This window comes from Acomys russatus, chromosome 2, assembly GCF_903995435.1.
Source record: "Acomys russatus chromosome 2, mAcoRus1.1, whole genome shotgun sequence".
NCBI lineage: Eukaryota > Metazoa > Chordata > Mammalia > Rodentia > Muridae > Acomys > Acomys russatus.
The window spans coordinates 55,135,415-55,151,884 of record NC_067138.1 but is presented as its reverse complement, the minus strand read 5'-3'; the positions used below and the strand labels follow the sequence as shown (position 1 = coordinate 55,151,884).

Genomic DNA, 16,470 nt, shown 5'->3' with positions numbered 1-16,470 from the left:
GAGAGCAGGCGAGAAGAAGGTCACCATGAGAGGTTGCCATGGGAGTCTCCATGAAGACAGGACTGGAGCAGGAGCAACCAAGGCGAGACCAGTTGGCAGGTTAATGGGGCACATGGCTGGGAAGTAGGCCAGGCCAGCCTGGTCAAGTTGGACTACATCAGTATCTGCCCAGCTATAGTGCGTAAAGCTTGTTAATAAATTTAATATATCTCTGTGTCATTATTTGGGAGCTAGCGAGGGCACAGAAAGCCCATACTTTTAATTTTACACATAAAAATTAAGTTTTATTTAAAGCTTGAAAATATTCCTTACCCTTCCCAGCCACAGAACTGATGACATTTCTGCTGTACCTCTCCTAACTTTGGTTGAGTTGTTACTTGAGTTACGCCTTTAACAGTTATGCCTTCCAAGAAAATAGCACCCTTTAAAGAAAAGAGACAAGAAAATAATAACAATGAATATGTGTATAAATATATACACACAATCTAATTAAAGGACAAATGTATATAAAAGGAATAAATAAATTAGTTTATTTTTACAAACCTAAGAAAACTCACATTAAACATAAATGGTCTGTTCCACCTGCTGTACTAGTGACACCTATAACCCATCATGTATAGAGGGGCGCAGGCAAAAAGGTTATGATTCTAAGGCTACTTGCATATATGTATATATAAAGACCCTGTCTCAAAGCTAAAGAAAACATGTACTCCAAGAACATCTATAAAAATCTTCTGGGCTTTGGTTTTTATACTTTTAAAAACAAAAACATTAGTCTAAATGTATGCTAAATTAGTTTAGACACATCAGAGGGCTGCTGGCATCAGTATCAAGAAAACTACATAACAACTCTAGCTGATAATGTCATTAAAGAATAAGAAAATCTGGTCTACAAGTTGCAAAGTTCAACCTTCTGGCCAAGACTTGGCAAGCAAGCCACTTGAGAAGAGGAAAAACTTTCCAAGTTCATTCATATATGCATCACTGCCAGGTCCCCAGGAGCTCTAAATCTTTCCAGCAGACAGAGCTCTCACAATTTGCCTCTAACTCAGTATCAACATCTATCGTCATCTAATAACTCTTCAGGATCAGAGATGACCAATGCTTTCCTGTTATATCATTACCTGGACCCAACAACAAGGCTGGTGTTTTAAAACCACATGAAGGGGCTGAAGAGAGGGTCAGTAGTTAAGAATACTGGTTGCTCTTGCAGAAGGATCCTGGTTCAATTCCAAGCACCTAAAGGGCAGCTCACAACTATCTGGAACTCCAGTCTCAGGAGATCCAACACTCTTTCCATACCCCCAAGAGCACTAGACACACATATGGTGCACATACCTACATGCAGGCAAAACACTCATACACATAAAAAAAATATATACCATTTTTTAAAAACCCTAATGTCACCTGTGGTGATGCATAACTGTCATTCCAGCACTACGGTAGATGAGACAGGAAGACCACAAGGTTCAAGACCAGCCTGGGCTACACAATAAGTATGAGATATATTGACAGACTGTCTAAAAGGAACTTTAATTTAATAAGGCCATTTCTAGCATTGAAAACTAAATAATAAAAATAAATCTGAAAGCAAAACTCTTAAGACTTGTATTATAATACTGAGCTTACTCAGTGGTGTCAATAGCCCTATAAAACTTTTATCTTAAGTATGCCCAGCTATACCTTGTACCAGAGAGCCTCTCTTTCTCTTAGCTGTCATGCTTAAAATCTCTATATGTTTGTTTGCTTCTGTTTGTATGTTTGTTTGTTTGTTTGTTTGTTTTTCTAAGACACGATTTCTCTGTATAACCTTGGCTGTCCTGAACTCTCTCTGTAGACCAGCTCTAGTTCGACCAGTCATTGGTTGGCTACTTCCCCAAGTTCTATACCATCTTTATCCCAGCACATCTTGCAGGCAAATTGTATGTTGAAGGTCAGGTGGCTGGGCTGGTGTCCCAACCCCTCCCCTGAAGCCTTGCCTGGCTACAGAGGATGGCTGGATCAGGCTCCACATCTCCCATCACTAGGAGTCTTCACTAGGGTCACCCTTGTGGACTCCAGGGAGTTCTCATTGTACTTGGTTTCTACCTCACCCCCAAAATGCCCCCAATTTTCCTGGTACTCTCTCCCTCCATCTCTGCCCTCATCCTCATTAGCCCCAGTGCACTCATGGAATCCATCCTATTTCTCACCTTCCCAAAGAGATTCATGCATCCCTCCTTGAGCCCTCTTTGTTAACTAACCTGAGTCTGTGGGTTATCTTTTACTTTGCAGCTAATATCTACTTAAAAGTGAATATATAGCATATTTGTCTTTCTGGGACTGCGTTACATCATTCAAGATGATTTTTCTAATTCCATCCATTCAGCATGAAAAAAAAATTTTTTTAAGCTTTTTTTTTTTTTTTTTTTTTTTTGAGACAGTTTCTCTGTGTAGCCTTGGCTATCCTGGACTCTTTGTAGACCAGGCTAACCTCAAACTCACATTGATCTGTCTATTCTGCTTCCAAGTACTTGGATTACAAGCGTGCAGCTTGACTGCAAATTTTATGTTACCATTTTTAACAGCTGAGTAATACTCTGTTGTATAAATATACCACATTTTCTTTATCCATCCTTCAATTGAGGGTCATCTAGGTGGTTTCCAGTTTCTGGCTATTACGAATAAAGCTGTTAAAAACACAGCTGAGCAAATATCTTTGTGGTAGGATGGAGATCATTTAGGTATATGCCCAAGAGTGGAATGAATGGTTGGGTCTTGAGGTAGATCCATTCACAATTTTCTGAGAAACTGCCTCACTGATTTCCATAGTGGCTGTGTAAGTTTGCATTCCCATCCACAATGGAGAAATGTTTTCCTTGCTCCACATCCTCACCAGCATGTGATGTCACTTGTGTTTTTGATCTTAGCCATTCTGACAGGTATCAGATGGAATCTCAAAGCAGTTTTGATTTGCATTTCCCTGATGGCTATGGATGTTAAACATTTCTTGATGGTTTCTCAGCCATTTGAGATTCCTCTGTTGAAGAGACGGCTCGGAGATTAAGAGCACTGGTTGTTCTTCCTGAGTTCAATCCCCAGCGATTGCATAGTGGCTCACAACTGTCTATAGTAAGACCCAGTGCCCTCTTCTGGAGTGCAGACATACACGCAGGCAGAAGACTAAATAAATAAGTAAATCTGTGCCACATGTTTAATTGGATTATCTAGTTTGTTCACAATCTAGTTTCTTGAGTTCTTTACATATTTTGGGTATTAGCCCTCTGTCCTAGGTAGAGTTGGTGAAAATTTTTGCCATTCTCTAGGCTGCGACTTTGTACTACTAACAGTGTCCTTTGTTTTACAGAAGCTTTTCAGTTTCAGGAGGTTCCATTTATTAACTGTCGATCTTGGTGGCTGCACTATTGATATTCTGTTCAGAAAGCTCTCTCCTGTGCCAGTACATTCAAGGCTATTCCGCACTTTCTCTTCTATCAGGTTCGCTGTGTCTGGTTTTATGCTGAGGTCTTTGGTCCACTTGGTTTTGAGCGGTGGTAAATATGAATCTATTTGCATTCTTCTACATGCCAACATCCAACTAGACCAACAACAGTTGTTGAAGATACTTTCTTTTTCTGTTGTGTATTTCTAGCTTCTTTATCAGGTTTCCATATTAAAATATCTTTAATTAAACACCAAATCTGCTTTTAAAAAGAAAGGAAAGAAACACACCCAAGGGCACTGCAAATGCTAATCAAGCACTCTATCAGTCCCTTGGTGCAACTTTTAAGGTTCTTTCCACTAGCAAAGGCATAAAAATAATTTTTTAAATTGTGTCTCATTGTGCAAATCAGACACTTTTAGAATCAAAAGATCAAATATTATTTTCAAATTTTTATTAAATATGTATGTTCAACATTACTGTTGCTTTTTAAAAGTATGTCTGAAACGCTGACAATAGTGGGACATGACTCTAATCGAAGCACTCAGAGGGCACAAGAGCATGTCCAAATCCAGGCCAATGTGTAAGTCATAGCATCAACAAAATACAACAACAAAAGATACTTTAATTCCCTTACAAAGCATTATCATATAGGGTAAGCAAGCATGTGAGATGGCTCAGGGTGCAAAAGCCCTAAAGACATGAGCTCGATCCACAGGATGGCGTAGAAGCCAGAGGTTTACTTCAATCACCCCATCTTTTTTTCCCACTTTATTTGGGGGAGGGGTATATAGATGACAAGATGTGTATATAAGAGTTATGTTCATGTATGTCTAAATATAAAATATACGCACGTTTGTCTACATGTGAGGACAAAAGAATTATGGCTCTCTTCTTCAACTGCTATCTACCTTATTTTTTGAGACATGATTTCTCATTGGATCTAAACTCATCAATTTGGTTACGCTGGAAAGGCAATGAACACTAGAAACTCATCTGCCTCTGCCCTCAGCTCTGGGTTACAAATGTGCAATGACACACCCAGCTTACACTGGGACCAGAAGCCAAAATCTTACCAGCTGCGCCATCTCTCCAGCCTTCCAACTCATCTTTTGAGATGGTCTGTCACTGAACCTAGACTTTGCCCAATTTAGACAAAATGGCTGGCCAGCAAAGTCCAGAAATCTTTACTCCTTGTGAATCCATGAAAGCAGATAATCACTACCATGAATGGCTTTTTTTTTTCACATATGTATGAGTGTTCATCTGTGTGCATATATGTGCACCACGCATCAGAGTCCCTGAACTGGAACTGGAGCTACATAACAGTTGTGAACTGCCACGTGAATGCTGGGAACTGAACCTGGGTCCTCTGTAATAGTAATAAGTGTTCTTAACTGCTGGGCCATCTCTCCAGCCCCACTTTCTACATCTGATGTGAGTTTTTGTGTGTCTGGCTTTTTCACACGGTGCTGGGAGCAGAACACCAGCCCTCATGCCTTATATAAGCAATTTCTGAATGAGTCATCTCACTACCTTAAAAATGGGGTGGGGTTTTTTGGGGGTTTTTTTGGGGGGGTTGGGTTTTTTGTTTGTTTGTTTGTTTGTTTTGGGGGGTCAAGACAGGGTTTCTCTGTGTAGCCTTGGCTGTCCTGGACTAACTTTGTAGACCAGGCTAGCCTTGAACTCACAGCGATCTGCCTGCCTCTGCCTCCCGAGTGCTGGGATTAAAGGCGTGCGCCACCACCACTGTGCTCTCTATTTTAAAGCAATTTACACTTGTCAGTGGCATTATGGTCTTCAAGCTGGAAATATATAAACACAATGGAAAGTCCATTATTTATAGAAAACGATCAAGGAAGGTATTTTTCCTCACTGCTTGTGAACCACTGTCAACAGTGTCTACTGGCCAATCACAATATCCTTAATTAACTCAAATAATACTTCCTTTCCTCCACACTTCTGTTAACTCCCCTTTGGTCTACACCACGTAGCTCTATGTACAAGTACAAGAGCACTAGTTCTCTCAACACATCTCTTGTCCCTGCAGCAAATAGGCGTGCTATCTCCACCCTACCATTTTTTGTTTGTTTGTTTGTTTGTTTGTTTTTGTTTTTTCGAGACAGGGTTTTCTCTGTGTAGCCTTGGCTGTCCTGGACTAACTTTGTAGACCAGGCTGGCCTCGAACTCACAGCGATCCACCTGCCTCTGTCTCCCAAGTGCTGGGATTAAAGGCGTGCGCCACCACGCCCAGCCCCTACCACCTTTTATTAAACAGAGGATTTCAAGTATCCCACTCTCACCTGCAGCTATGTAGCAGAGGGTGGCTTTGAACCCTTGAGTCCCAGAATCAGCATGCTTCACTATGCACCATCTATACAGTGCTAGGGAATGATCCCAATTTTCATGCATGTTTGGCACGTATTCTACCAACTAAGCTGTAGCCACATCCCAACTCCTAATGCTTCATTAGACTTTTATTCCTGGGAGATTAAGAAATGCTGACTAAAGAAGTAGAAATCTTCTAAGTTGTATATAGTACAAAGAAAAGACCACCTATAGCAGGAGATAGATCCATTAACTGAGGGGCTGGACAGATGGCTCAGAGATGATAAGCACCTGTCTGTCCTTCCAGAGATACTGAATTCAATTCTCAGCAGGCACATGGTGGCTCATAATGATCTATAATGAGATCTGGTGCCCTCTTCTGGCAGGCAGGCACACATGAGTGACTATTTTATAAAAACATTCTCACTGGTTATTAAGTAATATACTAAGTTATTAACACTAAGTGTATTTAGTAGTAATCTCCATCTAACATCTAAGAGTTCTTTGATTTATATAAGAAACAAAACCAAGATGAAATTTCTTACCTCCAGCTTTTGTCTTTAAAAAAAAAAAAAGAAAAAAGCTATTGGGCTGCAAGCTTACTCAGGCAGCAAGTTGCAAGCCTAACAACCTGAGTGTAATACCAGAGCCCACATGACGGTTGGCAGGAATGAATCATACAAGCTGTCCTTTGACTCCCACCACAATATGCAAAGCCCCTCCACCCAAGGAATAAATAATTTTGTAAGACAACATTTGAAAGACTGATTCCTGGCTAATATTTAAAAGTGAGACATAGCGGGGCATGCCTATAATCTATCTCCACACTCAGAAGGCTTTGACAGGAGGATTAGGAGTTTGAATTCAGCCTGGGCTTCATAGTGAGACCCCACCACACCTGGCTCATGGTGTCAGGAGTTAGTTAATGAGTTTCAGGTAGAAGCGAAATTAATTTCATAAAATCAGAGGCTTTTCAAAACAGAGAGAGAGAGAGAGAGAGAGAGAGAGAGAGAGAGAGAGAGAGAACACAGGGGGTAGGGGGGAATAACAGAAATATAACAAATACCCCACACTAGGTTTAAACAAAAACATAGAAAATTATAGTATTTGAGGGCCACCAGATTGCCTCAGCAGATAAGGGCACTAGCAGTTAGCCTGACAACCTGAGTTTCACCCACAGATTCCACAAATATATGTTATGAAAAGAGAGCTGATTCCCACAAGCTGTCCTCTGACGTCCACAAGCATGATGTGCCAAGGCATTCAACTATGCACATCCACAAAATAAATTATTAAATATAATTTAAAATAAATTTAAAAGATTATTGTAGTATTGCTAACATTACCAGTTTTAATCGTTCTTTTCTCCTTTTACCAAAGGAAGCACTTGACCCTGGTTCTGAGTCCTTTTTGGCATCTTCATCCTCATCTTCTTCTTCATCATCCTCAAAACACCAATCTGGCAATACAGGTGGTGGTGGTGCTTCTTCTATATCACCATAGCGACGAAAAAGTTCCTTCAAATAATCACCCTTATAGATTCCTGGTGGTCTGGCTTGGGCAAACGTAGCAACTGCTGCTTCAATGCTATAGAAAACAATAGTTTTCTCACAAGTGTCCATTTATGTAGACTTACAATAACTAAATCATACTAAAAGTACCACAAAAAGTATAATAGGCTTATAAAACAAAGTCTTTCTTCACCTGCAAAGCTTTCAATCAATAATAAACTGATTCTATAAACACATACACATGGTACACTGTGACATATGGCAAACATATATCAGCCACTATAATACATGGCACATGCTAACATATGGTACACTGTAATGTCTAAAGCACATTGCCATGAGCCCTTATGACAGACATGCGTAGCCAATGAAAAAAAGCATAATAAAACATTGAAGGTCAACATCTCCATGAGAAAACAGTGGTCAAGAAAATGTGGACAGCCGAGCAGTGGTGGCACAAACCTTTGCACACCTTTAATCCCAGCACTCAGGAGATAGAGGCAGGCAGATCTCTGTGAGTTCGAGGCCAACCTGGTCTACAAAACAAGTCCAGGACAGCCAAGGCTACACAGAGAAACCCTGTCTCAAACAAACAATCAAAGGAAGGAAAATGTGAACAGCAAAGTGAAGAAAATCAACGGCTTATCAACCCACCAAGAGGCCCAGGCCCGGCACTGAGAGCGCACATCTGACAGAGAGGCACCACTAGCCGAGCCTGCTGTCAGTGTGCATAGCATTCCGAATGGCCAAAGCTGAAAAAGACACCAAGTAGACAACCACTGCACATGAAAGAGCTAAAAATCAGACAATCAGATGTGTGTTTTGCCAAAAAAGGACTCACTGTGTAAAGGGTTTAGAAACATAATAAACGAACCTAGAGCAGTAATAAGAAAATTCAGTCAGCGATATCCTATGCTCATAGGAATTTCAGGTAGCTGGGGTTCTAATCCTTTAAAACCCAAAATTTTGATTTACAAATAACATGTTCAGTAAAGACAAGATTTGTATAAATGGAGTAATCCTTCCTTCATAGAGCATTAAAGCTTTTCCTAGTACTTAACAGTTAGAAAAGACCACTTTCCAAGGAAAACAAGACATTTCCAAAGCTGAATACAAACACAAACACTAGAAGCAAAATATGGGAAAGCAAATACAGCACCTGTAGGACTCATAAGCATCATGAATTGCTACATGCATCTAGAATAAGACTATATACCTCCAATCCATTTTCTCCACCAAAAAGGCACATATAAGGAACCCAGTTCGGTTGAAGCCATGGGTGCAGTGAACGCCTGGAAGAGAAAGTAGCTTTGAATTATTTCAAATGCCACAGCTTTAAAATGACAACTTGTTATCAAAGTTATTAAGTATACTACGTATTCATACATTTTAAAAACTCAAAACACTCCTTGTAACTTAATAGTTTGTCAATTTAAGTTGCTTAGAATCTAACTTTGAGCACTAGATAGAAATTCAAAAATAATACAATGGTTTATTAGTTTAAAACTCTCTACTGTCTAAAATTTTCATTAAAAATTTTCAGGAATTTAGCTGGGAGGTACCGCATGCACCTCAGCACTTGGGAGGTAAAGGCAGGCAGATCTCTGTGAGTTTGAGGGCAGCCTAGACTACAGAGCTTGTTCCAGGACAGCCAGAGCTGCTACACAGAGAAACCCTGTCTCAAATAACAAAACAAAAAACAAAAATCAGGAATTTCAGTTTTAAACACACAATTCAAAAAGGAAAGACACAAATACAAGACTCCTATATTACATAAACTTTGATCCAGTTTTTCCAGCTCTCCTCATGATCAATGTGAAATATAATCAAACTATATTGGGAAAGAAAGTCTAAAGCAGACCAAAAAATAAACATGTGTATAAAATTATCAGAATTGACAATAGTCAATCAACTGTAATCAACTAAAGTGATTGGCTGCTGTGGTGATCTGATTAAAACTGGCCCCAATTGGTCCATAGGGAGTGGCATTATTTGAAAGGATTAGGACATGTGGCCTTGTTGGAGTAGGTATGGCTTTGTTACAGGAAATGTGTCACATGAGGATGGGCTTTGAAGTTTCAGAAGATCAAAACAGGCCCAGTGTCACTCTCCTCCTGCTGCCTGCAGATGCAGATGTGGAGCTCTCAGCTCCTTCTCCAGCACCATGTCTGCCTGCACGCTGCCATGCTTCCTGCCATGATGACAATGGACAAAACCTCTGAACTGTAAGTAATCCTCAATTGAATGATTTCCTTGATAAGAGTTGCTGTGGTCATGGTGTCTCATCACAGCAATAGAGCACTGACAAAGACAGAAGTAGGTACCAGGAACGAGGGTAACTGCTGAGACAGGTCTGACCATGCTTTTGTCTGGAAGAACGTTAACTTTGGGACTTTGGATTAGAAAAGCAGTTGAATGATTTTAGTGGGGCTTCATGGGCCATCGAGTAGGACCATGGAAGACAGGGATGCTGAGGGTGAGTTGAACCATGGAAGCTGGCTAAAGAAGTTTCAGAAACTCAAGCCAGGCCCAGAGTCTCTCTCCCCAGTGCCTGCAGATCAGAACTCTCGGCTACCTCTTCAGCTTGATGTCTGCCTGCATGCTGCCACGCAGCCTGTACACAACACCCAGTTCAACGCTGCCAGGGTCATAGTGTCTCTTCATGGCAATAAACACTAAGATAACTGCAGATACCTGATTGACTAAATGATGTGCACTATTTTGAAGTGCTTTAGAAACTGAGTGTATCTTCACATGGGGTGTATACTATTTTAAAATAAATTTTTACAAGAAAAAAATGCAGAGACAATATATTTATTTTTCTTAAACCCTCTTTCATAATATATTTAAGAACAATTTCCTGGGCATGGTGATCATCCTATAATAAACATTAGGAAATCAGAGGAGGCTGAGAAGTTCAAGGTCATCTTTAGTTACACAGCAAGCTAAGGCTAAGTGAGGCTACAGGAGACCCTCTAAAGAAGAAGAGAGCGGAGGAGGAAGAGAAGAAGGAAAGCAAAAAGAGAAAGGGGGGAAGGGAGGGCATGGGACAGGAGGGAACAGGAAGGACTCATTTTAACAGTTTTGAGTCTTTGTTCTACTTTTCATTCCAGCACTTGAGAGCCTGAGGCAGAAAGGGTTGGGCCAGCCTGGGATACACAGTAAGACCCTATCTCAAAGCACAAAACAAAATACAAGAGTTTTTAAAATATGACTTAAGAGTTCTATGGACATTATTATGCCAGATCAACTGACTCTCATGCAGACTCAAAATGAGCTCTCACAGGAGCCAGGGGTGCTTCTCCACACCAGTAATCCCGCTATTAGGAGAATGAAGCAGGAGTTTGGGGAGTTCGAGGCCAGCCTAAGGCACAAAGCCATATTCTAATTTTATCCTGAGCTTAATGCCCAGAATCCAAATGGTTGAAGGAAAGAACCAATTTCTGTAAATTACCATCTGACCATCCCCCACATACCTACTGTGACACATGTACACACACACACACACACAGAGAGAGAGTTAATAATCATTCAACAATCTTGTCTCTCTAGTTTTCTCTTTTTTCAGCCATTCAAAATTTCTTAGAGAAACAAGTCATTTTCCTGTGAAGTATTCTACACCCTAAATATCTCTGCTTGTTTTCCCATGATTTTAGTCACAGATCATACAAAATGCTTGAGATCAGAGGTGGTTTATGTCTTGAATTTTTTTTTCCATTTTGGAAATTTTACTTTGGGGATTGAATTCACTTCTAAATATGAAACTAATTTATGTTTTATATAAACCTAGCCCAAAAGTAATGTTGTAGAACTACTCTTATAAACTTTAAAGAAAGTTTCATAGTGTAAAATTGTCTATTTGTGGTATCATAACTATATTCAAAAAGTTTGTGGTCTAAAAGCATTTTGGATTAGATTTGGATATTCAACCTATAAACTGTTTCTTTATCTACTGTATATCCCATGAATTTAGTCTAGAAACATAATTAAATTCATTTCCTAGTGCATTCTAGCACTTTAGACAGGAATATTATGTAGATGGCTCTGTGTGCTTCATAGTACACAGGAAATATCTAGTTGCTACAGTTTTATTTTTCTGTGTGTGAGCACCCTGTCCCAAAACACCAAAACCTAAAAAAGATAGTTTAAGTGAGGAAATCTGAAAGTAGACTGGTTTTAACTGACATTAAGGAATTTGTAACTATTCTGTTTGGTGTAGTAACTGCATAGTGATTATATAAAAACCAAAACTCCTTAACAACAAGAGATACTAAAATACTCTCAGTTAAATGACATCTATAATTTCCTTTAAAAATGCACAAAAGCGGGGGAGGGATTCCCTGCCACACAAGCATGAGTTCAGATCCCCAGCACCAGTGTTTTGCCGGGTACAGCACAATCCCTAACCCGGCGCTGGGGACAGAAGCAGGCAATCCCTGCTCACAATCCAGCCACTCCAGCCAAACTGTTGCGCTCCACGTCAGTGGGAGACCTCCTGTGCTGACCCACAAACACACACTCACAGAAACAAGTGCGTGCAAGCACACCAATTATTTAATTAAAATCAATAACAAAATTAAATACTAAAATAAATGGAAAGAGGAAAATATCAGCAAAATGGTTATTACTGAGTTTATGGAGTTTCATTTTACTTATGTATGAAGTTTTATTTTACTTATGTATGGTCATGAATTTCTGTAACAAAAAAACAGGGGAATTGTGGTAAGGAAGCCAAACGTACCTATAAGTTCAGGTGGGCTTCTTTCATTAAACCTTTCACACAGGCGAATAAACGTCTCAGTGTTTTCAGTGGTAGGGCATTCTCCATGTCTGAGAACACACACAGGGAAAAAAAGCTGCTTTGAAAAGAGATTACATAAGCTCAACAAAAGCTTCCGCTATCAATAACTTACACCTTACCCTTTGCACTGAAGTTTGATATACTTGATTCCTTCTTTTTCTATGTCATTTCTGTCATAGAACCTTGAAGTATTTGTCAGATCCACCAACAGGCTCATTTTAACCTTTAAAAAAACAAAAAAGCAGATTTGCTAGTCAGTAGTTATTCCAAACAAGATGAGTCGGTGACAAGACTAGAGTTCACCCACCCCACGGAGAGACTGCACGCTCCCTGCTACCCAACGGCTGACAGTGGAAAGCACCTTCTAAACTAAGAACCCAAGCATTCCAGATAAAGAGCTGAGCAGGCACTAGAAAAATGACCCTAAGCTAAGGAGGGCAGAAAGTACAAGCAAAACAGATGCCACTCTCAACATTCCAAGCATGAATTCAAAAAGGAAAATTTGCCACTTTCTTCTATATCTATCTCTGGTCCTCAGAAGCCTGAAGCTTGGAAGCAGAAAGCATTATTCTGACAGAGCACAATTCCAGCTCCAGAACACATCACCCCAGGTACAAAGTAGTCACAACCCCTCTATATGTCCACTCACTATACTAGATCTCAGCCTTAAAATATGTAAGAAGCCATTTATGCTACAAATGTGTGTTCCTTTTCTACTTAATTCATTCTTCTATTTTGTGAAAATACACTAATGCCTAGAACTATACTGCTTTTAAAGAAGCAAAGTAAAGAATGAAAACAAGCCAGGCGTGGTAGCACACACCTTTAAATTCTAGTTCTCAGGAGCCAGAGGTAGACAGAACTCTGATTTCGAGGCCAGTCTAGTGTACTACAGTAGGAGTTCTAGGTCAGCCAGGGAAACTCAGAGTGGGGAAAAACTACAGGGCAAGTTCTAGGTCAGCCAGGGCTACATGGAGCAGGGAAATGAAAACAGACTCTTATGCAATTCTTATATGCAATTCCCAAGCTGAGGAGATGGCTCAGCGGGCAAAGCGCTTGCTAATGCAAGCATGAGAACCTGAGTTCGGATTCCTAGCACCCACATAAAAAGGCAGGTGTGGTAGCACACACCTGTAATCCCCGAGCTGGGAGGTGGAGACAGGACGACCGTCGGGGCTTTGTTGTCCAGCTAGTCTAGCCAAATCAGCAAGTTCCAGGTTCAATGAAGGACCTTGTCTCAAAAAAATAACTTGGAGAATGACAGAGGAAGACATCAGACATCAACCTCTGGCCTCTGCACGTATATTTCTCTTCCTGGATATCAGAAAGAAACAAGATAAGGGTTTAAAAATAAATTAAAATCCTAACTTCATTTTCAATAAAATTGAGAGGCACATATAATCTAATGCAATTCCAAAACCTAGTACATGTAGGTGGACACAGCAGAAATGGGATTTCAAGGTCCTAGTACATATAGGTGGACACAGAAGGAATGGGATCTCACGGTCCTCCTCAGCTCTGCACACAGCACAAGGTCCTCCTCAGCTGTCACACAGCACAAGGTCCTCCTCCTCAGCTGTCATACAGCAACTTTGCTCGTAGCTTAAGCCACATGAGACACTATTCAAAAATTCACAAAATATATAGTAAAATAGAAGGAAAAGAGAGAAGAAATTTATGCCTGAACTGAGCTCCAGATCATTCAAAATATTTGTATACATAATTTGGAAGAATGTCAAGAAAAAACAACCAAGGAAACTGAAACTGAATTGGGGAACCTACCAAAGGCCGTACAAATCTATGAATGTAAATCTACCACATAACAAATGGAAAGACAAAAACTACATGATCACCTTATCAGATGCAGAAAAGGCCTTTGACAACATTCAACATTCCTTCAAGATAAAAGTTCAAGAGGAACTAGTGATACAAGGACATAAGGGTTACCAAGCGGTGGTGTCGCACACCTTTAATGCCAGTACTCCAGGAAGAGGCAGGCCAATTTCTGAGTTCAAGGGTATCCTGGTCTACAAGAGCAAGCTTCAGTACAGTCAGGGGTACACAGTAAAACCCTGTCTAGGGGAGATTAAACAAACCAAAAAAAAAAAAAAAAAAAAAATGACATACCAACAAGCCAACATCAACATAAATAAATTAAAACATTTCCACTAAAATCAGGACTAAGACAAGGATGCTCACTTTCTCTACGCCCATCCCATAGAGCACTTGAAGTCCTAGCTAGAGCACTAAGACAGCTAAAGGAGAGCTAGGTAATGCACGTGGAAAGGGGGGCGTCAAAGGACCCTCATTTACAGAAGATATGATTGAATACACAAAAGACCCTAAACCCTCCATCAGGAAATTTTCACTGTTGATAAACACTTTCAATAACGTAGCAGTATAAAGCAATATACAAAATTAACACTCTCTCTCTCTCTCTCTCTCTCTCTCTCTCTCTCTCACACACACACACACACACACACACACACACACACACACACCCCAGTAACCTTTCTATATACAAATGACAAATATGCTGAGAAAGATATCAGGGGAATGGTACCTTTTTCATTAGCCTCAAAAATAATATTGCCAGGCGTGGTGGCGTATGCCTTTAATCCCAGTGCTTGTGAGGCAGAGACAGGCAGATCTGTGTGTTGGAGGCCAGCCTGGTCTACAAAGTGAGTCCAGGACAGCTAGGGCTCTGCTACACAGAGAAACTCTGTCTCACAAAAACCCTCTAACCAAGAAAGTGAAAGACTGGTACAGTTAAAATTTTATGACACTGAAGAAAGAAAATGAGGAAGACATCAGAAGATGAAAAAAAAAATCCATGTTTATGAATCAGTAGAATATTATGAAAGTGGCCATCCTACCAAAAGCAGTCTACAGATCCAACACAATTTTTCACAGAAATAGGAAAAAAAAAATCCTCAATTTCATTTGCAAACTCACATACACACAAACATACAAATGAAGGGGAGGGAGGGAAAGAAAAGAACAAGGTAACTGAAACAATCCTGGTGTTAATGTCTTCCTCTATGTCAAACTGTACGACAGAGCTAGTATAATAAAAGCATGGTATTGGCATAAAAACAGACACACTGATCAATGGAATAAAGACCCAGACATATTCCGACACATCAATGGGCACCTGAGTTTTTGTTTTTGCTTGGTTTGGTTTCATTTCATTTCATTTTTTGAGACAGGGTTTTCTCTGCGTAACCCTGGTCCTCCTGAACTCACTTTGTAGACCAGGCTGGCCTTGAACTCACAGAGATCCCCCTGCCTTTGTCTCCCAAGCGTGCACTACCACGCACAGCTCAGACACTTGAGTTTTTTACAAACCCACAAATACACTGTGGATGAAAAACAGCATCTTCAACAAATGGTGCTGGTCAAACTGCATAACCACTTGTAGAAGAATGCAAATAGACCCGTACCTATTGCCTGCACAAAACTCAACTCAAAATGGGTTAAGGACCTCAACCCAGACCTTATACCCTAACCCTAACAGAAGAGAAGGTAGGAGGCAGGCTTGAATCCGTTGGCACAGAGAAGGATGTTCTTACCAGGACATCAACAGCATAGGCACTAAGACCCCAATGACCCTGAAAAGCTCGGTGTGGTAAAGAACACTTATCACAAAGTAGCAGGACACAGAATGGGGAAAGCTTTACCAATTATACATCTGATAGAGGATTATTATCCAGAATACATAAAGAACTTAAAAACTGAACATCAAGGAAATAAACTAATTTTAAAATGGGGTAAGAACTAAGTATAAAGTTCTCAACATATGAAATAAAATGGCTGAGAAAGAAATGTCCACCACTCTTAGTCATCAGGGAAATGCAAATTAAAATGGCTTCGAGATTTCATATTATGCCAGCCAGAACGGCCAAGACCAATAAAACAAATCACAGCACATACTGGGGAGGATGCTAGGAAGCGGAATGGATAGTCATTGCTGGGGTAGTGCCAACTGGCGCAAGTCACTATGAAATCGGGGTGGCAACTCCTCAGCCATCTGGGAACCACTCTCCCTTAAGATCCACACTACTCTCGAGCATGTAATATAGCCAAAGAACTGCGCATCCCACTGCACAGACACTTTACTCATGCATGCTCAGTGCTATGCTATGCATAAGAGTCAGAAATCAGAAATAGGCTACCTGTCCGTCAATTGATGAATGAATAATGAAAATGTGGTACAGTTACACAATGGAACATTATTCAGCTAATTAAAAAAATTAAATTGGCAGGTAAATTGATGGAGCTAGAATAACTGATCCTGAGTGAGGTAAACCAGACCCAAAAAGACAAATATTATATGATATTCTCTTATATGTGGATATTAGTTTTAAGCTTTCAATATGTGTGCTACAATCTGAATAACCACAGAAATT

General features: G+C 40.2%; 1 protein-coding gene across 4 annotated transcripts in view; it reads right to left on the bottom strand.

Moving 5' to 3' along the window:
* Rngtt (RNA guanylyltransferase and 5'-phosphatase) overlaps window positions 1-16,470 on the bottom strand; it is a 225,192-nt gene that overhangs the window by 194,260 nt on the left and 14,462 nt on the right. For all 4 annotated transcript variants that reach the window (XM_051161361.1, XM_051161353.1, XM_051161338.1 and 1 more), the window contains 5 exons: window positions 12,181-12,284; window positions 12,002-12,090; window positions 8,477-8,552; window positions 7,096-7,336; window positions 313-422 (listed from right to left, as the gene is read on the bottom strand). In XM_051161361.1, the coding sequence (XP_051017318.1) occupies window positions 313-422; window positions 7,096-7,336; window positions 8,477-8,552; window positions 12,002-12,090; window positions 12,181-12,284 (620 nt within the window). The remainder of the gene's footprint in view (window positions 1-312; window positions 423-7,095; window positions 7,337-8,476; window positions 8,553-12,001; window positions 12,091-12,180; window positions 12,285-16,470) is intronic.